We start from the raw sequence: 26,189 nt of genomic DNA on the forward strand, positions 1-26,189 counted from the left end.
CTATAAATTTACTGTAGTGATAAGGACAGACTTGGTCATCAATTTCACACTAAGATTTATTGTGTACTAAGAAACTGTTTTGTGAAAACAAATAAATAAAAAAAAGTAAAAAAAAAAGGAATGCTGGTGTATATATTTTAGAAATAAGAAATACACCCTAGACGTTTGTCTTGAATCTTATCAATTAACCAAAGTGTCCAGTTTGTCAAAACATGAAAAACACTTGTTTTTATATGATGTATTTGTATTTACATGATACATTTTTAAAGCAATAGCTACAATGATCATACTTATTAGAAACAATAAAAAAGAAGTTAAGAACTAAAATGTACATCATACACTTGTATATATATTCTTTACACAGAGGTAAAAAGGCTTATAAAAATCAATACAACTGAGTTTTTAACTTTTAGTATACAGATACATAATGGAAGGTTGCTTCAGGCACTTAAATCTGTTAACGTGAGCAATAGCTTGAAAAAAAAATCACAACTGAGGAAAAAACCCCACCTTTTCGTTAATGGATTGTTACCACAGATACAAAAATAAAATCTGAATCATTTCTCAGATGATTAATGTCAGTACTGAAAAGCTGAGAGGAGGAGAAAACTACACAGTGATCAGCTGCAGTGTGGAGATCAATGGGTAATATTTACACCACCACCCCAGTTCCCCCCATTTCTGCTCTTGCCCCTCTGAAGCCTCCTTCCCAAAACAACCCTCTTGCTCCAACGCACAGAGAGAAAGAAGGAACATGAAACAAAGTGCCAAGGATTCAAAGAAAGCCAAGGTAGAGATGGGAAGAAGGAATTTACAGGAGGAGGCAAGGTGGAAAGTTTTAGCTGCTTTAACGAAATAAATAGGGGCATTTAAATGGGGAACCTTGACAATCCTTAAGATATCTTCTGTAGTGTTGTGCTTCGCAGAGGAGAAAGACCTTAGAGAAATTCAGGAAAATGGGACAACTTTGCAACAATCACTAGGATATTGAAGTTGTTCCATTATTTGATTTTTGAAGCTGGCTTGATGTTTGTTAGTCACCCTTTGGAAGGATGTCATTTGCTGTCAGGCACATAAAATATGCATTTGCCCCATGAATTTCTCCCCCGTTAAAAAATAATAATAATAATAATACTAAAGTAAAGTGAAGAGCTTCCTTAACCATTTAGCACTTTTCCAAAAAAGGATATTTAACAGCAGTATTTTCATTTGTACTATGTCATGTTGCCGGTATGTTAGACAAATCCCAAACTTGGAATTTGAAACATGAACAATGGAGATTTTAGAGCTAATTGACTCACACATGAATTGAAGGCTGCAATTGAGAAATTATGTTTTAAATAGATGATATAAATTAACCTGTTAAGGAGATAATGTGAATTCTTACTGCTAAACAAAGAAAAAAATATTACTTGGTTCCCTATGTATGTGAAAGATGAAGTGATCTAGTTCAGATTTTTACTTGCTATTAAGGATGAAAGAATGTTGAATTTCATTTCCTCATTTTTCCAAGCCTTAACCCTGGCTTATCCCATCTTTGTATTTATCTTTTTAAACACTAATTTTAGGCAACAATTGTACCATTTTTGTGCTAAATGGCAAGCATATTTCCTAGCAGAAGGCAATCCTACACTCTTAATTATTTTCGCTCACCTTTCTCCTGACACCTTGATACTGTGTCTTTTTGTTTGGAGAACTGCAAGCCAACATTCTCGCATAAGTGCACATTTTCAAAAGGTAAATTAATTTCAATTCAGGTATGGGTCTGAAAATGAAAAATCAGATAGATTCGCAGTAAAATGCAGAACTAAAACTAATTGCCCCAATCCCAGTATCGTTCTGCAAATTATGTCAAAGATCTGAGTTTGCACTGTCCTCACTTTACCTTTAGGGTTTACAGCCAAGTGTTCATTGTTCAGCTGCAAAGATTCCAGGGGCTCTGGAAGAGGAAAAAGCACCCCCCCACAAAGGAGGACCATATTGACAGGGGGAGGAACTTTAGCATTAAATCATCTCAGTACAGTCTGGAGGGAATACAGGCCCAGCCAGCAGCGGAACAGGGGATGTTTAATCAGTTCCTGCCTCTAAAGGCAATGCAAGGAGAATGCAAGATCTTTTTAGGCTGGTTTCTACACTGACACCTGCAAGCCAGTGTGGCCTCTCCTCAAGACTTCTCCTGAGGTGCCCTGAGTTTAAGAGTAGCTTGTCATGGCAAATGGTCGGGGTGAATGCGTTCAGGAGGGTTGCTCATTGAGAGGGTGCTGGATCCCAGCCCATGTCTTTCTGGATTGGTCCAATGCATTCTACAAAGTGCCCAAAGCAGAGAGCTGCCCCCCCCAAAAAAGGGAGGGGGAGGGAGAAAATGTCCTCTGATCGTGAAATATATACTCGCCTGAGTATAACCAGGGGTGCTCTGGCTGCAGGATTTGGCCATAACATCACAGATGGTTGCATATGCAATTAAACAAGATCAAAGCGACAACACTCCAGGAAGGAGCTGTTGGCCTGTTTTGCATGGAACAATGCAAACGTGTTCACTCTTGGTTGCTGCTATTTGGCAAAAACGAAAAGCCATTTCCTTTTCTTTTAATTAAGACTTCTGTCAATGTGCAATAGAAGAGGTGGGAGAGGGGCAAGGTCACGCATGCCCCAGCAGTCAGCTGCCCAAAGCAGGAACAGCAGTGCCTGTTCTCACAAGCCAGCGCCTATAGCTGCCTCAGAATATTCAGATTGTACTATGCTATATTATAGCTAAACTGTTCTACACTTTATTCCTTTGAATAAAACCTTTGCTATTTCCACATCATACATTAGAAAAATATCATTTCCCCAGCTAATTACAAGCCTTGTACACAAGACATGACTTTTAAAAGAAAATAAAAACCTCACAAAATTAAGGTTATCACTTCGTCCTGCTGTATTTTACAACTCAGAAATCAAAGAAGTGGGTTTGATACAGGTTTTGCAATGCATGCACGCTTTGTACATTACCAAGTTATATTGAAATTCACTGCTTGTCGGTGTCAGGATGCCTAGTGATTGCAGCAGGGCCCACCTTAAGGGCTATGAAAATATTTGAAGGTCCTAGTATCTTTCACGGCAAGATGATAAGAAGGGCCTGGGATTCGTCCAGTTTTGAACTATTCACCCTGGTTCTCTGCAGATGCCAAATATGCTGGTTCAGTGCATTTGAGAGTGAAGAACAGGGTGGCCTTATGCCAACTGCAGGTTGATCCTATTGTCTGCACAGCAGATAGCTGGGGGTGGGGTGGGGTCGGGATGTTGGTTTAGGCCAATGACAGAGAACCCTGAAAACACCCTGGTGCAACTTTCCCTGGTTACTTTTTCTTCCTATCTGTGCACTATGTCACTGAACTGGGAACAGAGGAGATAGTAACATTGACCCAACGTCACTAGGAATTATTTATGTTCACAGTATAGTTACTGTGCAGATCCAGGAACTTGAGAAATGAAAGATACACGCTGCCTGGATGGGGAAACTGTTCTCAGTCAATTTCACCTAAGAACAAAGTCATGCAGGTTAGTAAAGAAAAGGGAGAGAGGCCAGCTAGAGCATGCATTGGTACTAAAAGCATGAGTAAATGCTTCTTTTAACTCTCCTCTCCCCATTTCTGCAACATCTCTGAATTCATGATTGGGATAATATGTGTCAATTCCTCTTAGGCTTTTCTTTAAAGAAAAAAAAGAGAGAGAAATAAATGCACTTCCATTGAAAGAAACTGAATGATTTTTAAAAAGCCATGTTCCTGCCTGTATCTAAGTGATTGTCAAGTGCTATAGCGGCGGTGCCCTCTGGCTCTATTAAATCCATACCCAACAAATCCAGGTGCAAGGAGTCCTATGTCCTACTCCATGATAGAAAATGTTCGAAGCACCCTCATTGGTTCAAAGGCCTTCAAGGCAAAGACACTGGCCAATGAAATGCCTTGCAATTGAGGCTTCCCTATATTTCTGGATTAGTCTGCAAAGCATAAAACCTTGGATTAATTCCAGACATGCTCCCACCCTGGATTCCAAAAAGGGGGTGATGGAGGAGGATTCATTCCCTTATTTTTAGCATACTGACCTGTAGACAAAGTTTAAAAGCAACATTCCCTCTTTTTCTTTTCAAAGTACACAAGTGCATGGGTGTACATGTCAATTTCAAAACATGCAAACCCCCCCCTTTGCCTCAGATAGGAACACCACAGCATAAAGACTGTTTTCATTGGGAAGAACATCAATGCAAAGCTAATTTTTTCACTGTTATTTGGAAGAGAAAGGCGATGGTGGCTGGGGAAAGAGGAAGAGGAGAAACCTATTTATAAATATTTCATTTTGTGTATAAAAATTGGTCTGAAATCACAGGAGTTCTCAGATTCTCACATATAATACAGGTAATACTAAGGCTCATTTCCCACATTTTAGCTGACCCGTTAACAATCAGAAAATCCCAGAAGACCACCAAAAAAACATGATGGGACTTTTCAGGAACTTTAGGTTGTGCGATTGTTGGCCCTACATTACCGTGGTGCACAATTATTACCCACAAACATCTTCTGTATACACAAGAATCCATACCCCCAAACTGGCTGCAAGGTGCTCACAATCCAAAATGGGATTTCACTCCATTGTTATATACTCTCACGGGTGTGATGAGCTTGCTAAATATAGATTACCCCCATGAGATGTTCCAAATTCCGTCCCATTCAACCGTTCCCATCTCAAACGCTTTCCTTGCAGGAGGGAAGGAATAATCACACAGAAGACCTTCTGCTGGATGATAGATCAATAATACAAACGTCTATGTGGTACATTAGTCTGTTAGAACTCCGGGAGCAATCAATGCATAGCAGCCAAGTGGGAGGGAAAGAGAAGGAGCCGTCTGGTTCCTAGATTCCAACAGGCTCCCAAGGCCGGCTCAGGTGGGCACAAACCAAGAATGCTCCAGACCAAGAAGGGGAAGAAAACAGGCCTTTCACCGGCTTGGAGCGCTGTCATCCAGCTGCTTTGTGTTTCCCACCACAGCACCTGCACATCACCCCACAGTGGTAGCAAGCCCGGAGGGGCAAGTAACAGCACATACAAGGGGCCAGAAAGGACAAGGCGATTAGGGCCAACCACCGGAGGCAAAACTTCTCATCGCTGGTATCGCAGGAGCAAGGGTCTGTATAGTCTCCTTCTGGATCAGACATGCAGTGGTAGAGCATACTGTCTGCACACCACATACAGCTGACTCGGCGGATACAGCTTTGAACTCGGTCTGGAGCATCCTGGCACTGACCCCGCCTGTTTTCCTCGTGGTTGAAGATGTCCCTACAATAAACACACCGTGACCTCTCCCCGTCTTCTTTTCGCCGCCGCTGTTTACACCTGGCTGGCTGAGTTTTTATCACGGCACCCTTAATGTCATCCCCTCGATCAAAGTCAGCATTACTAACGTAAGGGTAATTGTAGTCATGTTTCGAGGCCTCCGTTTTTGCAAACCGCACATAGGAGTCCCCATCATCGGGATCAATGTACTTCCCCCGCACAGGGGTATGACGGTAGTCCTCGTAACCTGTCACCCAGTTCTTTTCCCTTGGATTAATCCGTACAATCTCCTCATCATCATCGGGGAAACTGACGTGCCGACACGATCGCAAGATTGACTATAGGTGAGAGAGAAAGAGATTTGAGAAAGCACAGATTTTTTTAAAGCAAGCAGGCAAGTATGACATTTAGCAGTAGATTTATCAGAGATACCAGCACAGGCAATGACACAAGTAAATGCAAAGGCTAAAAATATACTATGTACAGTAAAAGCCAACAATACAAATTATTGTGGCACACAAAACTATAATTCCCATAGAAAGGCACCCTTCCTCAACTGATACTCTCTAGAGTAGGGAAGGACATTGAAAAGGGTGCCTTTAAGCTTCCTCTTCACAGCAGAATACAAGCTGGGGTTTTGGAGTATAATTCCCACAATCACATACCACGGCCTTACCTGAAGCCCCAAGTACCCCAAGTTTGCCTATTTTTTCTGAATTTAGAAAGCTAAGCTATATAACCAATCAGGACTGTAGCATTTGGAGAAAATACCAATGCATTTTCAGTTACAGTCAAAATGTACAATGTTGTTTTTTATATACATATTGAGCAGCTGTAGGAAACAGCTGGTTTCAAAGATAACCTCTTTTTAAATAGGTTAAATTTTAATTGAATTTTAAATTATAAAAATGTTTTTTTAAATAGGAAATTTTAAACAGACAATACACCAAGTCTAATAAATCTTCTGCTATTTCCCAAAAACCAACTAGCCATGACTTGGAAGACAATAGAGGTAAAGCTCAGATCACAGAGCTCTATCAAAGAGCTCCTGCTTTCACACATGCAGATAGTCACCAGGCTTTCTGGCCAAGCCAGTATGAGAAAAATCAGCATTCTGGAACAGCAAGGAAAGAATCTAAAGAGAGGCTCACTTGTTCTAGATGGTAATGCTCAGGGCTAAACTGGTCATGAAAGTGGCCGCGGGTGCAAATTCGGTGATGCTCAAAGGATGGAGAAGACGCTAGTGTTCGTAAAGGCTGCTCTCTTTTCTGAGAAGAATTAGAGGAACTGTCAGTGGCATTCTGTAAAAAACAAATGGGATAATATTAGCTAAGTTGCGAATACAATCTTTCTGCAGATTTGGGTCGCAATAGACACCTCCCTCCCTAAATAAAAGTTGCTAGATTTTAAACTGACCAACTTTTCCAAAATCACGGTTGGTTATGTCAAACTCTAAAACCCGGGAAAACAAGTCACAATTTTGTATCCTTATACAATGTTATATCTAAAGCAGGCTGAACCACAGCTTATTCATTATTTTTAATCTAGTGTTGTTGTATGAACCCAGGTGGTTTACAAACCAATGTATACAATATTGGGGGCAAAAAGCTAGTTGAATAGTCAGTCCAATCTACATAGATGGATTTAACATCACATTATTTTAACCTCTTATTTCATGAAAAGTAAGGAGGCATTGGGAACACAACACTGTTGTATGTCAAATACTACATAACTTTGCCCCTTGCTACTGGCTATTATGGGCAGAGATCAGAAGAGTCACTATGTAGTGGCTGCACAGCTGTGGGTCTTAAAATGTTAACATTAAGAAGCAGAAATGTACCCAATCTATTTAAATTGCTGCTAATACAAATTATAGCCATAACATCAAGTTTCTACCCACACACCTGCCTCCCATTTGACAAATTCAAAGAGATCTCTGTATACTACAATTCAGAGAAAAATAACAAGGAGTTACACTTATTTATTTATCACGTTTCTATACTATCTCACCTAAGTATTCTTGCATTTGCATTTCAAGTCACTCTTAAGTTGCTCAGGCTAATTTTTCTGCCTTTCAATGACCAGGAAAAATTGGGACACATTTCTGCTTTTTTTTTTTTTTAAGAGCAAATTTGTACTACACACCTTCAGCTAAGAAATGGGAAATCTTTTGTATATTTTCAACCAATGTGCAATTTGAAAAAAAAAATGTACAGTGAGAATTTTCAAGTCACAAAGTGGTGTGGTACGCTGAAATACCCAGAGCCAGGAACCACATGCCAATATTCTGAGTTGGGGACTATGCAAAGGACTCCTCTGGAGATGCTGGAAACTGCATATGAGAACACACACACACACACACACACACACACACACACACACAATAAAAGAAAACGGGATTTTATCCCCTTTATAAACAATGTGTACATCTGAAATGAGAAAGAGTTAAAAACACATTTAAATCTTTATCTGATTCACAGTATGTGCTTTCACTACTCAGTTTTGGCCCTCCAGACAAGCTTTTAACAAATTCCCCTGGGGCCCTGTGATCCTAACTTGCAAAACTGGGCTGACATCTGCTGCACAAATGTTAGATCTTCATGCTAGTTACCTTCCAGGTAAATCAACATTCTTGGGAGCTGAGGTGGCGCAATGGTTAGAGTGCAGTACTGCAGCTACTTCAGCTGACTGCTAGTTCAGCAGATCAGCGGATGAAATCTTATCGGCTCAAGGTTGACTCAGCCTTCCATCCTTCCGAGGTGGGTAAAATGAGGACCCAGATTGTTGGGGGCAATATGGTATTTAGTATACTGTCTTTGGTATAAGCCTCCCAGAGTCCTCGGAGAGTGGGCGGCATAGAAATATGAATAATAAAATAAAAATAAATAAATAAATAAACATTCTGGCCTGTATCAGAGCAGAAAATGAACTGTTTAGGTTAACTTCACTTAGGACTACCTACTACATCACCACCTCTTGATGCTGTGCATTGTTAAGACAACCCAATTCTTATGAGAATTCTTGTAAAGTGTTTCACAGATAGATTAAATGGCTGCTTAACTTCTGTTTCTTCCCAAAGAAGAAACTTTAGAGCAATAAAAGTAACTATGCTTTTATACAAAGCTTGGCATATTTTGAAAGAATATTCTCAAAGTTTTAGCGGCATCAGCTGTTGAATTCTATTTTGGCAATGGATTCCAGCTCAAATAAGTGTGGATGAACATCATAACTGCAAATAAGTGACCCCATCTGACTTCTTAAAATATCATTCTGTCTGCTCTGAGAAATCTCTGCTTGCAATAACTGTCTTTTTAATGTATCAGCATAAGCTCACAAATGCGCAGCTGAAGTTGGAAGGAATTTTTAAAAGCTGTAAATAGCAAAATATGAAGGCAGAGCATGCGAGCAAAATTTAACACAAATTTTTAATTCAAATGCTTCTATTACAGACAAACATGGTATTTCACCTGTCATGCTAATATTAAATCCTAAATAGAGGGCAGGAATGGAAAAAGGTACACATGCTTTATAGAGACCCACATTTAACCCAACACCCAAACCTGCATCAATATGACTCTTCCTCTTTAAAGAAGCAACAGAGGCACTCAAGTTTTGATTCCCATAATGCTCACACACTACACTGTCTTAGCACAGCATCCATTTAAAGGCTCACAATATTCATTTAAGATGTGAACAGTTAGCCTTACTGTTCTTGTTGCCTGTGAAGAGCATGTCTGCAGAACCTCAATCCGGAGACTGCATGCTGGCCCCAACTGTCCTTTTGTATCCCCAAGACTACCCCGAGAACATGCCACTGAACTGCTAAGTTTCAGAATAAAAGAAGTTGTACAAAAAGAATAATAACTTAATCCTCCAAGGAAAGATTGAAGGCAAACGAGGTCCAGGCAGAAGAAGAACATTATGGCTTCAAAACCAAAGGGACTGGTTTGGACAAAACTCAGCAGCACTTTTTCATATGGCTGTTGACAAAAATAGGATTGCCAACATGATCGCCAACGTCCGATGACAGATATGGCACAAGAAGAAGTTCAAAAAGAAAATCCGTATTTTACCAATAAAAAAATAAGCAAAAAATGTTTGTCCTTCTTCCTCTTAGCAATATCTCTTCATCACGGGTCATGCTCCCCATGGTTCCTGGAGGCCAAAAAACATCAATTGACTAATTAATGTTGCCTGCTCCTTCTTTAAAGCCATAGTTTCCAAGTTCTTCTCTACAGTTGGTCATGGAAAAAAGGACATTCCAATGCATAACACTGCCTCTGGACCAGTGGTGGGTTTCAAAAATTTTTTACTACCAGTTCTGTGGGTGTGGCTTGGTGGGCGTGGCATGGCGGGCATGGCAGGGGAAGGATACTGTAAAATCTCCATTCCCACCCCACTCTAGGGGAAGGTTACTGCAAAATCCTCATTTCCTCCCAATCAGCTGGGACTCGGGAGGCAGAGAATAGATGGGGCGGGGCCAGTCAGAGGTGGTATTTACCGGTTCTCCAAACTACTCAAAATTTCCGCTACCAGTTCTCCAGAACTGGTCAGAACCTGCTGAATACCACCTCTGCTCTGGACAATGAAACAGGCAACCTAGCGACTTCAAGCAGTCCGTGTCTGGGTGGCAGCCAGTATGAACAGAAAAGAAAACAAGAGGTCCATCCAGCATTCAAAAGTATCCTTCATGTTTACAAAAGCTTGTTTTTCCTGCCCTGAGCTATCCTTCCATTTTGCAACCCTACTAGTTTGGCCGTAGCATGCCTTGAGGAGACTGAATCAAAGAAACAATACCTGTTTTTGAACCACAGTCCTTGTTTCCTACTAGTTGCAATAAAACAGCATTCTAAAGCAGATCAGAATATCCCGAGATTGCTTACGGAACAGAGCAATAATCTTGCATTATTATTATTTTTTGCTTTTGAATCTTCATTGGTTTGTTTTCTGTTTGAATGGCACTGGAGGGAACTTATCCATAGGACAGGGAAGGCAGAAATCACTTCAAAAACTACTTGCAGATCCCTTCCTCCAAGTATCCTTAACTGCGTTGATAGTCATTCATTATACTGTAGGCTACAAGACAATTTCCAAATTCAGTGCTGAAACTAAATTGGGACTTGAGATGAGGTAGGGTGACTTTTTCAACCTGATCAAGCTTTCATAGGCAATATAGGATTGCTCTCAAAAGTCACATAGAAAAGCAAAGAACTTTCTTACACAGATTTTACTATTACCATTCATTTATCTTGAGAAAATGACAGAGAAGAGATCCAAGAAAGCTACTTCTTGGCTCAGGACTCAATCCTGACACATGGATGCACAGGTATTCATTTGAGATGATGATGCTCTTGAGGCATGTCTGCAGATCTTCAGTCAGTATATAGCTCAGTTTTGCTGTCTATGGAAATTCTCAATTATCCAGGTCATGGTAGTGCCAAAGGTGTTTCTTCCAAAAGGCAACTGGACTTTTTTGGTTAAGCTTCTTCAGTTCTAACAACTTCTCAGTTTTGCTGTTCAAAATGTCCAGCCATTTCTATGACTCAAATCTGACTCAAACCTAACCCTAACCCTTTGCTATTCTATCTTTAAAACCTTAGCAACTGAACATTAGCATGCAAATGCTATTGTGAATAATTAGTACCAACACATTTAGCAGCCTTTTAATTACAATGTCCATTAAAAGATACTGAGCTCTACACATGAGTTCATCTTGTTTTTATTGCTCTTCTGCACAGACACAGGTTGCAATGGATTACCTAGGGTCTAATTCTGCAAAAGCAGTTTATAAAAAGTCATCACTAAATGCCCAATTTATTTATTAAAAATGTTTATATAGTTTCCTATTAATCAAAAGGAGCACATACCTTACTCTGGGCAACTTACAGACCCACTTCATCAGTAAGATTAAAACACTATACAAAAACATAACAACAAAAATATCAACCCTCAAATCCAAAAGAGCTTTGCGTTCAGAAGAATTGGATTCTATCTGATGGCAGGGGAAAGAACAGGAGGAAGCAACAGAGGTAGCTTGACTCTGGCATGTCAGGAGATGGCATTCCTCAAGGGATGGAATTCCTCAAGGGATCCAGAGAGCTCAGTCTTCCAGAAACAACTGGAAGTAGTCGATCCTGCATATATTCAGGTCCTGTTTCATGAAGGACTTTAAAGTGACAGCTGCACCTTGAATTACCAATCTAGAAGGAAATTGGTAAGACGTGCAGCTCTCAGAGTGCTATACAGTCAACTCACAATACATTGGTATCTACTCAAACCGCTGCATTCTGGACTAGCTGGAATTTCTGAGTGAACTTCAACAGCAACCCAATGTAGAGCAGTTGCAGTAATACAAATGGGAGGTGATCAACATGCCAATGTTGCCATCTCAGAGATGTGCCCACCTGGGATTTGGTTCCACTAGCAATTTCTTACCTCCCACCACTGATCTGAACCACTCACTCAGAAAGAACCCTTGCAACACTGCACCTCCCCCTTCTTGTTGACAATTAAGATGGATACTGTAGTAAAGGGATCTTTACTACAGGGATCAAGGGATCAAGTAGGACCAGGACTTACATGTCCCCTATCCTGACCTCATCTGCAATAGTGACTGATGTGGATTTCCTCTAGAGCTCTCTGCAAATGCAGCTATACAACCCTCTCAACAACTCTTCCCAGAAAGGGAATGTCACTGACACACTTAATAGGCTGAGAGTTACCTAACTTTGCTTGGTCAAACAATGATTTCTTGAAGAAGGATTGAACTACTGCCTCTTTCAAGGCAGGTGGCACCATCTTCTCCTTCAAGGAACAATTCAGTATTGTTTGCACAAGGCCCGATTCCTTCTTGAAGGCTTTCATCAACCAAGAAAGGTAGGTATCTAAGATACAGTATTAACAGAAAATGGAAGTTGGGTTCAAACATCATGTTACACCCTGACTGTTTTGTCCATGGCTTATAGAATAAGGCATAGTGATCTATGAATATAAAGACTCTGGTTTACAAGTCACTAGACTCCCAATCAAACGATACCATTTGAATGAAACGATACAGCTTTTAATATCACAAAAACCAAAGTCTTGTAGATTCAGTCTCACCAAGCTTCAATTGGTTCTCCTATCCTTTCTAAACTTCTGACATATCACAATCAAAAGTTCTTTTAGAAATGAAACTACAAATTTTTAGTTGGGTGGGTGTAGAGAACTGAACTGGCTGTAATTTGTGAAATCAAACTTAGCTTCTCTTGTTCCCTCTCACGCACATTTTAGCAATGTGGTTGTAGCATATTTCACACTCCTCTGGGAGACAAATGTAGGCCAAAGGCTTCAGGAAGGAATCTCTAGAAAGGAACATAGTTCCTTAGTTCTGACTGTGAGAGGGACAAAGAAAATAATATTTCTAAAAAAATTGTATAAATGGTTTTGCACTTTTTATTATTTATGCTGACAATGCAGACAAAGGACGCTTGGTTTAGTAAGCAGGAGCCAAATGTGAAGAACTTACTCACATACTGTATATGGGACCTTGCAATTATCTGTACATAAAGCAGCTGGAAAAATCATTATTCTAGCTAGGCCTATGGTCAAACTAAATATACATATGCTAAACAAATCCTCCATATTGTAAGCAAAAGTAATTTCATATTAGCAAGTTTTGCAATATCTCACATCCCTACAGTCTATCTTACATAGATATTTCAGGTCCAATTTCCTTGCCCTTGGCAACTACTTCACATATCTCCATCTCTAAAGTTTTTTTTTTTTTGTTTCCTCCATTTCTTGGATCTGTGTATTTATATTGTCTCTTTATGCACAATGTTTCCACACTCCTTTCCAAAGTTTTTTTTATTTTATTTTCAGACTGCCTGCAAATGTCCCGTAAATAACATGCTTGTTCTGAGCAGAATAGTGAGAGTCATAAAATAATGGGCTCAAAATCTGATACTATCATTGAAGGTTTGAGATTAATGTAACTGATCAAACAAACCTGGTATATACTACTGAGAATATTTTTAAACTCAGCAATTTGGTGTTGTCCCAACTTGCCAGAAAGAACATGAAATTTCTGAATGTGTCAACAGAGAGACAGGTAAAAAGAGATCATCAGTCTCTTATGTGAAGTCATAGAGACCCTCAGGTTCATTGCTCTGTGGCAAAGAGAGAACTTGGTTGTTTGGCTTTACCTTTCTAGCCATATCTGATGGCCATCTTTGCCTTCTTCACCACTAGTAAAATACGCACACACACACACACACAAACCAGCATCTTCAGTGAGAGGCATGTATTACTACTATAGAAAAACCAGGTTGCATTTACATAATAAATATCCTGTTACAAATAAAATACATACAATAAAGATCTCAAAAGGTACCAGAATACTTACTTTTTTGGCTTGAGGCTATAGACTATCCTAACATTTTCCCCAATGTACCCCAAGTAGAAGTACGCTTAGCAATTTTTTTGAAGATTTGTATAGTGAAAACTATTGAAGGGCTCTGAACTAAAAGTAGGCCTTCAACAATTTTCCACTAACACAACTAAGAGTCAAAAACATTAAACTGCATCCCTGCTGTCAAACAGAAATTCAAGATTATTTTAGCAAGGCTGTATCTCTGCATAAAACACTGACTTACACCCTTCTCAATTCTTACACTGGGAGTGTGCCAGTTAAATATATTTGAAGAGATCCAGTACAATTACTTTTGTTGCTGTGTTTTGACAATTGACTTCTTTAAAAAAAAACAAATGCATAAACTAAAGAACAATCAACTAGCTTCTAGAATTACAATTTGCTGCAGAGTATAAATCAGCCTGAGTTCTTAGAGAAGAGTACAAGCTGATTGCCAGAAAACTAAGTTAGTGTTTTAAATTTAAGGTGCAATCCACTTTGGCCCAACAACACTGTCACCTTTCTACCAAGCCAGCCACCAATTTTCAGAAAGCTGTCATTATTTCTAACGCATTCTCATCATTTGTTTAAGTATAGCCTGTAAACATGTAATTCAAGAAGTGGCATCATAATAACCTAAGAACAATTGTGCTGTATCAGCAAATCAAAAACTATGCTAGTGCTGCATTCCATTTTCTTGCTGTCCAGTTGCATGGCTAATATGCCTTAAAAAACAACCTACAACAAAATATATTTTATTGAAAAATGCCTTATTGAAAGGTCAAAGACCATTAAACCACACCTATCTAAACAACTGAACAAACAAACAGCAAGGGGGGAATGTAAATATAACACCACAGTTTTGCAAGTCAAATTTCCTCAGTTTCCAGATTAGGTAGTGTTCCTCTACCATGTACACATAAATATCTTCACTCCTCCAGATCCAGAATAAAGCAGGTTATTCTCAAGCAAGCAACTTAATAATGATAAATTTCATTACTTAAGTAAACTTCATTACTCATATACTCTTAGCATTTTGTCCCTCACTTTCTTTTTCCCCATTCCCTTAATCTTTAGGAGGAATTCTTATTGATACTCAATGTTTGTGTAGTATACTCATTGTCCTCCTACCTCAGAATTGAACTTCCTGTCTTTCATTTCTCTTAGTAACCGGGTGCCTTCTTCATTCAGTGCTTCTGGGGAGTTTTAGGATGCATCTGTGCAAGTTTCCAACCCAAAAGGATTGACAAATCCTAAACTAAGCCAAAGTATATTTCTGCAGTATGACATTAGCAGCTCAGAAATATGCCAGAGAAATGAAACAGGGCTGACATGGCAAACAGTAAATCAAGGCATTGATAGCCCCAGGGTCTCTGCCTCAGTGCTGTGTGGGCTGAGAGCAAGTAACTGGTCCAAGGTCTCCAGCTAGCTTCATGCCCAAAGTGGGACTACAATTTACAGTCTCATGATTTCTAGCTTGATGTCTTAACCCCTGCACCAAACTATCTGTCACCTTCTGCACACCTTGATGATTATCTTCTTTATTTTGCATTTTTACTTTGTGAGAGCCTATATACAATATATGTAGATTCTCCTGATTTTCTATCCCAGATGACAGACAGAAGTACCACACTAATTTTCATTTTTAAAAAATGAACAACCCCCTGCATCCTTTAAATCAAGGAGTGTGAAGAAAGCAGTGATTGCAATCGTAAGAGCCCTCGGAACAGGAGGCCGCACTCACTGAATGAAGTCTTCCTTGTCCCCAGTCCATATAGTTAGTGTATAAGCTTGCATGTGTGTCCAGGTTTAGCTAATGTACATGATTAGTCTTAGATTCAGGAAGTGCCAAAGAAAACATTTCAACATACAGTAAATAATTCATGGAATTTACTGAAGGCCACTGTCTGAAAAAAGTTTTAAAGGGGAATTGAATACATTGATGAAATATGGTCATATAGGAATTCTTCACTCAGAAGCACCAGGCACCTTAGTACAACAGGTAGAAAGAAAATTTATTGGCTTCATGGTGGGGCTTCTTGGATCCTTGCAAAGCAGAATGTAGGGCAAAATGTAATATACAGTCTAATCAGCATTCTAACTAGGTTATTAAATTCAGGAAGATGTCTGAAATTACATCCAATCTGGCATGTATTTGCACTACTCCCTTCCATCCCTATTGACTCCCCAACATGATGCTTCTTCCAAGTGACCATTCATGCTCTGAGCAGAAGTGGCCTGACTGCTAATGTAAACAAACTCCCCTGGAAAAAGCTTGTCAAAACCAATGGGGGAGTACATAACTTTAGCCATAGATTCCAAGGCAGGCAGTAATAGCAACCGCTTTGTGTTTTCCTTGGTCTGGCTTCTCCTTCTGCATTAAATGCAAACAGTCAATGTATGCTATATAAAAAAACTGAACGGTTCTTCGTTCAAATAAAGCTGGTTCGTTCTGTGGCTCATTAGTAGCAGTATAACTATCAAGCAATCCGGTTGGCCTATAACTATTTGCAATTAACTAGAACTAATTCAAAAGTGTTAACAAATCAGGAAGACCTGCCCTGGTGAGTAAATATTGCATGTACAGTAAAGGACATAAAATGCTTGAATGCCACAAAAGATGGAAGAAGGGGTGTTCTTTCAGCCAAGGGAGAAACTATGGGCAACCTCTGATAGCATTTGTAAGCTCTTTATAAGTATTCAGCTCAAACCTTTGTTCTTGAGAGAGAAGAAAAAACAAACAAAGGTGCCAGAGTGAGAGAATATGTGGAGAGGAGGCACCCATTTTGGCTCTACTCTTATCTGGAATTTGCTTCCGCCCTGCCTAGATACAGTCTCCAACCAAAGGGGAAAAAAAATAATTGCCAAATTCTGCTTTAGGAACTGGGCTCTAATATTGTTGGTAATTTCTTAGTGTATTGCTGGTCTATGACCATACTAAATTGATGATGATTTCTTAGGCTAATTTTTAAATGCATACTCTAGATCCTATATGCAGGTCTGTGGCTTGGCCATCATTTTGTTAGCAGTTATTTCCAGTATGACTGCAGCATAAACAAATGGGTTACTAAATCAAATGGCAGCATGTCTGAAGAAATCAAGATTATGGAATAAGAGTTTATTAGAGCCAAAGAACCATAACTTCAAGAAACAATTGCTAAATTGGGATAATAAAATGTCCCAACTTTAGTGATTGTCCAAAATTCGATGTAACAGTTCCAGAAATTTATTTTAAAGGCCTTTTGTTTTATCATGGAGTCTCTAATTCAAATGGTTTTTTAAAGAAGAAACAGTACATCCTTTGTGCTAATTTTATGACCTAATATTTTATCCATTCAACATAGTTTCAGCCTTCCAAAATGCCACTCTCAACCTGCCAAAATCAACATCTCTACATTATGTACAGTATGATTTGATAAACCTTTTAACTTTTCCAGATGGTTATCTTGGCAGGACTTGTTTTGACAAAATGTGCTATCCAGTGCCATGCTGCAATAACGATTAGTTATGTACAACATTAAGTGGTTAATTCCTGAAATATACTAATCTTCACCAGAATCTTGCTTCTACCCACCCCCCAAGGATAAGCTGAACCAAGCCATTCAGGATGGCTCATCCCATTTCAGAAATAAATGCAGATGTGAGGAGGTGGGCGGGAGGACAGATAGCACCCAATTTATCTAAAAAACACAGCTGCCTTATTATGGAGAAAGCCATAATGCTGACAAAGATTGAAGGAAAGGAGGGCAACAAGCAGCAAGATGGATGAGCTCAAAATGCATTGACAATAGGTGCCCCATCAGAAAATCTGAAGGCGAGCCAGGTCATCCTGGAGAGATCTATCTATGTGGTTGCTAAAAGGTGACACTAACTTGATGGCACGTCATCAATAGATGTGTTAGCAATTATGCCAGTGCCTTGGATTGTCTTGTGCTTGAGACTAGAAGATAAAAAGTTGCAATACTTTCCATGTGACACTGTTTGCAATTTCTTGAAAGAAAACCTGTTCTCCCCCACCCACCCACCCACCCCCATGTACACAGGGGAAAAGGTACAGCCACTCTAAGAAGTTGTAACCTGGGGTTAAATATCTTTAAATCTGAAGCAATGAAGGGTCTGAATATTTATCACCTCACATCAGATGCTTCTCTAACAGTTGCACCATGAGAGGCTATGTACTACAAGAAAGCAAAACATCAAGGCTCAGTACTGCTTCTCTGAAGGTGAACTTTTTCTAAAAGGTGGGTTGCCTCAATGCACTCAAGGCACTTTGTTGTTGGCAACCCAGTATTCTTTCACAAAAGACAAACTGAAGAAGTGACTTTACTCAGGTTGCCTCTAGAGAAGAGCAAGGGTTCAGGATAAGGAGCATGAAGAAATTTATTTTCAAGCATATGGGGAAAACCCCCAGAGGCTTAAGAGTTAAGGAAACAATATACAGAAGAAGAGTCCCCTAAAGTGGTGCTTCATCTTAGGAAGCAAGCACATGTTTTTCAGCCACAGCTGAATCATTTTTTGCTCCTTTCATTGCAATGTGTGTTTTTGGCCACAAGCTGGGAGAGAAGACAAAAACTAAGCTCTTGGAACTCAAAAGTAATTAAAGTTTATCTTCCAAACGAGCAATAGAGATCTTTTTAGGGGAAGGAGTGGGAGTGGAGTTTCAATGTCCGAGAGGCTAAAGAAGAGAACACATATCTGCTTCTTTCCAGGGATATATATGCAAGGACCAATATATACCAGTATTTGGGATATTTTGAAGCAATGTAAGTATGGATAAACATTTGTGGAAAGCTGTATCTATCTATTGGGGTCCTCTCTCCCTTTGTTCTGCTATCTAATTGTGTAGAAGAGGAAGCCATTCCAGCTTTGTGGTGCTCTCCCTCCCTTCCTGCCTTTCTTCCCTCCCTTCTCCACCATGGAATCTATAAATCACTTCTGGCAGGTAGCTGGGAAGCAGCCGCTAATGATAGTTTTGCTCTGGAGAAAAGGAAGTCACCTTTTAACCCTGCCTGCTGTTGTTTGTCTTACAATAAGACTGGAGAACAGATAAAAACAACATGCCAACTGTCACAGAAGATCTGATCACAACTGCAGCAGGAAACCCTATGCCAGACCCACAACACGTTCAGACTGAGGATGTCTGTCCCTCAGTCCAAGTATTTGGATGGGATGCCTTTTACCCTTCACTCATTCAAATGCTCCCTATGCTCAATCAGGAAAGAATCAGCCACTTTTCTGAATGGAAAAATCAAGAATATTGCGTGCCTGTTTCAGTCCACTAGAGATGCTCCCATCAACACTTTGACTTATGAAAAATCAAGGGAGGGGAGAGAGAGGGAAATAGAGAAGCATCATGCAGTTTAAATCACGAGAGCTAAGGCTTAAGAACAGACCAAATTCCAGAGAAAAAACTGTGTCAAAAGTACAACACAGTACAAATTAGTTTAACAGGAAATGGTGAGATGCTGATAGCCTGAACAGCTTTGTGAGTAGGTCTAGGCCAATATATGAATTGTTCCTTCAATGATAAATAGGTTATAAACATAATAAAAAGGTAAGCGTGTCTGAATTTCTTAAAAGCTACTCTCAATAATTTCCGGTAAATAAATCATATGAAGTACTGAAACAGAACCTATTCAAATAATCACTGAGGGTCTATCTAGCCAGTTTACTTTTGAGTTTGTGAAACTTGAGAAGGTGGACAAAATCCCTGGAATGATAAGGTCTACCATGCCTGTCATGACTTATTAAATCTTCTAGGACAAAGCTGAGCGATTGGGTCAAGGAGATGATAAACACTTTCCTGAAAGACAGCAAGGTCCTGATTCATTTTGAAGATGTAGCAGTAGACCTTCTAAAAACACCAGCCTTTTGCTAAAGCATACTTTAGAAAAACAAAAACAAAAAACAGATGTGGGGAATAAGCTCTGAGCATATGGTTCAGAGTGTCATGGTTTGATTGAAATAGATTGCTTAGATCTGCTCTAGCAGAACTTCTGGAATAAATCATTTGGAGATTACAGTTGGAACGCCATTAATATGCCCTTCTCTTCCTTCTTTTTCTTACCTGATCACAGGGAAGAAGTGGAATTTCTAAACTAGTACCACAAAACTTTCTGAAATGGGTAAAAGAACCTAAGCATTAAGTAAGATCCTAGATTTTTCTATTTACTTACTAAGGTTGGAGAGATAGTTGGTCTTAGAGGATTCATTAACCTATATGAGATGCAGCTGCATTTCCACTTGAAGCAAAAAAAAAGAGTGAATCAATAAGAGCTATTCCTACAGGGGTGCCTGTGGTACAGCAGCATTTATCAATCTCCATCCAATTTGTTAACTGTTCCCTTTTCCTAGGAAAATTAACTGTGAGAATTCGATTTTAGAATTGCTGCTCAGGATAAATTTATCAACTGAATGGCATTTTTAAAGCCAGTAGACTATATTGACAACTTTCATTTTGTTATCTTTACTACTTCTTCTTTTTTTACTGATAGAATTATGCCATAACATTTATTTGGTAATTTGCCTTATATTTTTGTTATAGAAAAGCAAAAAAAAAAAAAATGTTCAAAATAAACACATCAATAATGAATATTCTCACATGTAAATTTGCATGTAACCAGAACCACTTAGCCAAAGTTGGCTGATCTCAAAATAGCTAAGCAGGGTTGAGTCTGATAAGTACTTGGATGGGACACCACCAGGATATCTATGCCTGGGAAATCAAAGCAATATTATTGCTTTGGTATTTGGTAAATGGTATTCTAGAAGAATACCAACCTAATCATTTGAATATTCTTGCCAAGAAAGCAACATGGAGATGGTCTTTGTGTTGTCACCAAGAGCTCAGTTTGCTTAAGGGAGACTTTATTTTCACTTTTACAACCACCTCCTCTTTGTGCAAATGGCAATCAGTCCCCTCATAAACTCTACTTTCTCATGAAAGACAAAAACCATTCAGAGGCCACAAACATGAATTCGATATGGAAGATACGTACAGTGAAGACATCGTCATCTCCAACTTCAGTTTCATTGTGGATCGTAGAAGATGATGTTGTAGAACCTGCAAAGACATTTTAAAAAGTGTTCCTTTAGATAAAAAATTATATTCCAGACCATCCTATTCATAAAAATTTAGTGGAGGGGCAATATTTGTTTTGGGCATCCCTCTCATAAGCCACCTGCTAAGCCCACATTTCCAAAATCAAACAAGCCAGAGTGTTGTGCTGGAATGAAGTAGAGCGGTCTCATGCTTAAAAACCAGGTCAATATTCTTTAGGACAAAGCCATTTTTTCACATTTTCACAAAAGCAATTCTATGTGGTATATTTTTTTTGGTGAATTCCTGATCAAGTGTTTTAGAATGGTACAAAAAAATTAGATGAATTAGAACTTGGACTTCCTCTTGCCACTCTCCAACTATGTAAAGGCCAAGGTACAAATTAGTTGGCAAAATAATAATAAATAATTACAATTTAACATCCGTCTTAAAAAGTCTATTCAAGATAACAGCAAATATGGAAAACAAATGAGAAATGAGAAATATATGACACTTGCTCACTCTGGATTAACTTTACAGTTCCTTCTAACATAATAGTTCCTACATAGTACAGAGGACTGGCTGAATGATGGGATCACATTCTCTGAAAGCCAATACAGAAAGTTAAGACTCTGATTTAAGTAATGTAGCAGGGCTTCTGTGAAAAGACATGCAACGTTCTGTCTTCAAAGTTAGCACCAAAAACAAAATTAAAAAAAATGGGAAGGGGGAGTGGAGAATAGAGAAGACAGCCATTTTGCTACACACATTAAGGTGGTAGGATATTGTATAGTACCTTCTGTGAGATCTTCAATGGCTTTTCTCACCCCTCTGTCAAATGCTCGCGCATCAGCAGGGCTTAGAAAAGTGAGTCCAAATTTTCGGTTGTCAACTTTCCAGTGGTGAAATGTAGGATTTGCCTTAGTGTAGATCAAGTCTTTTTTCACATAGCATTCCAGCACCACCTGGGGTGAAAATGCAGAGATGTGCAATGATGATATTTACAGGCAAAGAACACAAGTTTATTAGTGTAATTTACTACTTCCTCTTGCACACATTAAAAAAATAAATCTGCTTGCTTTGCAGTTGTTTGGTATGACTCTCCTTTCAACACAAGAAATCAGGAAAATTAAATGAGACGACAACATGCTTGAAACATTTCCTGCTTGGCTGATACAGGAACACAAATCTTTACATTACACACCATATTTCATATCTCTGCAAAGCCAAGTTTAACTTCTTTAGGAACTTATTCTTCACATGTGCGTGTACATAAATATTGTACCATTTCAGCATTCATGACTTTACCCCTTTTCATGCAAAATGAAATCCAATCTATACTGCTATATAGTTGGTACCATGGAGTCATTGCTGCTCTTCATTACCCATTTTATAATGAAAACTGCTTAAACTCACAACACATGGCCGGACTCAACCACAGTTTCAACTGGGAAATTATTTTAGACCAAGCCAAATCCCAAAATGCTAGGGAATTCCTGGAAGCCTGGCACTTAGACACGTAGAGATAAATCACATTTACGTATAGTTCAAAAGAGACAATAAAAAAAGCTAAAAAAGAAACAAAAAACTAGAACACATCTTCTCCAGCAGTTTATACCCAGATAAGCAGGGATTAACACAAGACAAACAATCAAGCAGAAAACAATACCCTAATCAAGGAACTACCAAGGAGAAAACGATATTCCCACTAACACTGGCAGTGCAACCTACTGTATATAAACAGAGAGCAAGCCCCACACTCACTAGGACTGATGATGTATCTGCAAGCAAACAACTAAGCTCAGAGAATACCAAGGATTCCACAGTTCAACCCTGAGTTACAAATATTCTTTTCTTTTGGGCAATTAGTACCACATTGACCACTCACATCTCATAACCAACCATGTAATCATTATTCTTTTTCTCTTCCTGTTATAGCTTTGTCTAATTTAGTATCCTCTGGACATATTGGACTACAGCTATCATAATACACTGGTAGAAGGCCAACGGGCATGCTAATTAGAAGATACTAGAGTTTAATTTATTATAGTGCTTTGACCCTAAGAGCATCTCCAAACCAGTATCACTGAATCAGTAAAGCCCAGCTAATTCAAAAACATCTGTATCACCAAACCATAATAACTGATTCATCATCTCATTCCGTATTTATTTTAACAGTACCTTCATTTATCAGTGGTTTATCCACTCACTGTAGAACAGCCACATTTTTAACAGTTTCCACAATGTTATGATTTTTGGGGTTGTGGGAACTACCCACCAACAATTTTGCTATTTTCCCTATTCAACATGAAACAGTTAACAGCTAAGTATTGCGTTACTGGTTAAAACTTGGATAGTGAGACCTGAATTATAACTGGTACTGAACATAATAACCCTGTAAGTTACTTTAAGTTATTCATTTATGATTGAGTTGTAAATTAAGTTATTCATTATAAGGGTTTAAAGGTTTCCTCTATCCAGCCAAGGGAGCATGCTTTGCCTGAGAGATGTTTCCATCATCATGTGGCCAGCATGAAAATATGAAACACAGTGACCTTTCCCACCAAAGCGGTACCTATTTACCAGCTTGCATTTGCATGCTTCTGAACTGTTAGGTTGGCAGAAGCTGGAGCTAGTAATGGGAGCTCACCCCATCATGCAACACTTGGGTCTTGAACCTGGGCTGTCAGCTTTTCAACTGACAAGTTCAGGGTTTTAATTGCTGAGCCATCACTTCTTATTCAATATGATTGCACCAATCATAATGGGCAAATGCAATTCAGAACTCCCTGGAGAAATGGTAAGCAACTTGGTTAATATGCACCCTTCTTCCTGTTGACAGGATGTGCATATATATACTCACACATGTTGCAAAAAGTCCTGCCCAAACTTTCAGTGACAAACCTGAGGAATTTGGGGTGCAGAGTAAAGGCAAAAGCATGCTTAAAGTCACCTAGAACCTCAAGCAGGCCCCACATCTAATGGGACCACTTCATTTTTGAGAGGCCATCCAGAAAGCTAGCTTGATTTGAGGAAACAAACTTCTTTAAAAGAAGGGGAAGAGGCAGAAAGATTTAATGAGGAGGGTAAAGCCCAAAGCAACCCAAGTAGGAGTGAAAATATTCAGTAGCCACAGAAAATGAAAACGAAGGGATGGAATGATTTTCTTCATAAATGCGATTGTCTGCTAAACAGCATTAACTTACCTTATTTAAAATATCTAAAATACATAAACTGCTTCTAGTTCATACTCTCCTTTTACCAACAGTAATTCAACCCACAACTAATTTGTTTTGTTCTTTGTCAATTCTTTTTGCTTTAGAAATACTGTTTCCCCTTTCTTGTACTTCCTGGCTAGTATGACATTTGACTACCATTGGAATGGAATATTGCTGAGAAAGGCACGGTTAACTAGGACTCTGAAGACTTCACCCTGCAATATTTTATTGCAGGCCTCATTTGTTATGTCCAAGACCTAAATGTGGAACAAAACATGTATCTGTTATCTCTTTAGTTTGTTACTCCATTTTTGGATTAGACTAGAATAAATTTGTAGACAGAGACACCTTCTGATTAAAAGTGGTCAAGAAAAGAAGTCCCAAAATTTGAGAGTTATTTGTCCCACAAAGAAGCAGGAAGCTGTGGTCACAGCAAGTCACAATCACGGTAAAGAACTAAGTTTAAATCATCCTGGCATTTTTGCTCTTCCAGGCTCTTATCTCAAATGAAATGGTATGAATAATTCAGTCCCATTTCTAAAGCTTGAATTACCTCATACAACGTGGCTGGCTTTGTTAGTTGTTTAAAAAAATATTTCTAATCTGTTTAGCAAATTTGGGGGGTAAAATGTGTTGTTTTCCATTCTGATTCTCTTTAAATGTTTAAGGAGTTTAAACATTAATATGCACCTTGCTCTTTGTGAAAACAATAGATAACATCCATTTGCACTAAGAGAAGCTTTGTAGATGTGTCACACATGAGCTTAGGAAATGTTAAGGAAGATGGGGGTGGGGGGCATTTTGGAAGAAAATGGGTCAAAGTAAATAAATACCAAATCAATTTAATTTACCAGTTTGTCTTTTTGCCTTTCTCCATGGATGAGAAATCCATTCCTTCCATTGGCCTCTGTGCACTGGATCTTGCAGACACCAACCCTACTAAGGCCACCTCCTTCTTGGGGCAGCCATCCTCCACTGGAGTCATCTCGGGTCATAACCACAGCTTTGACTCGCACAATATAGCTGTCACTGCAACAGACAAAAAACAGGAGGCGAATAAATCACAGAGTACATTTCACAGATTTCAGCATCTAATTATCTAAAGCTGCAGAAAAAATCAGTAGTCTTCTGGGGTTGTAGACCTCAATTAAAAATGTGATCTGCCATCACAGCTAAAAAGTGATACCACAGAAAGATTCCAGGTGTCATTCATGATCAATCCAGCCAAAGACCTAAAACTGCCTCAAGGAAAATCTTCATATGTATTGAGAAGGTAGATCTCACTCTGCATGTGAGCAACCTACAATCGGCACCAAAGGAACTCAAATTTAATTCCACACACTAAGTGACACAGATGATTTTTAAAAATAGGGATGGGGGAGGTTGAATAGTTAACGATCTATGGAGTGAGATCAATGTTTATGTTTCATCTTGAAACAAAAAGATTCAATCTGGCCTTATGGGCTCTTGCCGATAAAAGCTGACATTAGAAGAAATGCATTAGACAAAGCTGCCATGTAACTCTGGCTGCATGGAGCTATTGGTACTTGAAACAGGAAGGTCAGAGCTGAAAATATATGGTTATTGGAGATGAGGGAGAGGAATGGTAGGATAGAAGGGTAAATTGAAGGGTAAGGTGTCCAAGTACAATAAAACAGCATTACTCATCCTTCCATCCTTCCGAGGTGGGTAAAATGACAACCCAGATTGCTGGGGGCAATATGCTGACTCTGTAAACTGCTTAGAGAGGGCTGTAAAGCACTGTAAAGTGGTATATAAGTCTAAGTGCTATTGCTATTATTCTAGAAACCCTAGGACAGAGAAAAGAGAAGGATCCTTTAATTTTGCTTTTATTTCCTCCTGTTTTGCCAGGTTCTGAATCCCACACAACTTATCACAATCTTACCCAGAGGAATCTTTTGTTACGCTACAAATATTCCAGCCGGAATGAAGTGCTGGCTATTCTCCATTCTCATTTCTTAAAAGATCGAATCATTTATTTATTTATTTATTTATTTATTTATTTATTTTTCATATTTCTATGCCGCCCACTCTCAGAGGACTCTGGGCGGCTTACACCAAAGACAGTATACTAAATAGCATATTGCCCCCAACAATCTGGGTCCTCATGTAGCTTATCTAAAGAAGCGCCATCTCTCTTTCTCTTGCTCTTTCCGATTATTTTATGTAAAAGAATATAAACTATTTTCCTTACAGAAAGAAAATA

General features: G+C 39.0%; 1 protein-coding gene across 1 annotated transcript in view; it reads right to left on the reverse strand.

Moving 5' to 3' along the window:
* Positions 1–226: 226 nt before the first annotated feature.
* The window catches only part of SPRED2 (sprouty related EVH1 domain containing 2), an 89,851-nt gene continuing 63,888 nt past the window's right edge, over positions 227–26,189 (reverse strand). The window contains exons 2-6 of the mRNA XM_034432436.3: positions 24,814–24,991; positions 21,541–21,709; positions 20,704–20,768; positions 6,465–6,614; positions 227–5,651 (exon numbers count right to left, since the gene is read on the reverse strand). Of these exons, the coding sequence (XP_034288327.1) occupies positions 4,998–5,651; positions 6,465–6,614; positions 20,704–20,768; positions 21,541–21,709; positions 24,814–24,991 (1,216 nt within the window). The 3' untranslated portion in view covers positions 227–4,997. The remainder of the gene's footprint in view (positions 5,652–6,464; positions 6,615–20,703; positions 20,769–21,540; positions 21,710–24,813; positions 24,992–26,189) is intronic.

The sequence above is a fragment of the Pantherophis guttatus genome, chromosome 1 (genome assembly GCF_059756535.1).
Source record: "Pantherophis guttatus breed Tessera chromosome 1, ASM5975653v1, whole genome shotgun sequence".
In the NCBI taxonomy this organism is placed as follows: domain Eukaryota; kingdom Metazoa; phylum Chordata; class Lepidosauria; order Squamata; family Colubridae; genus Pantherophis; species Pantherophis guttatus.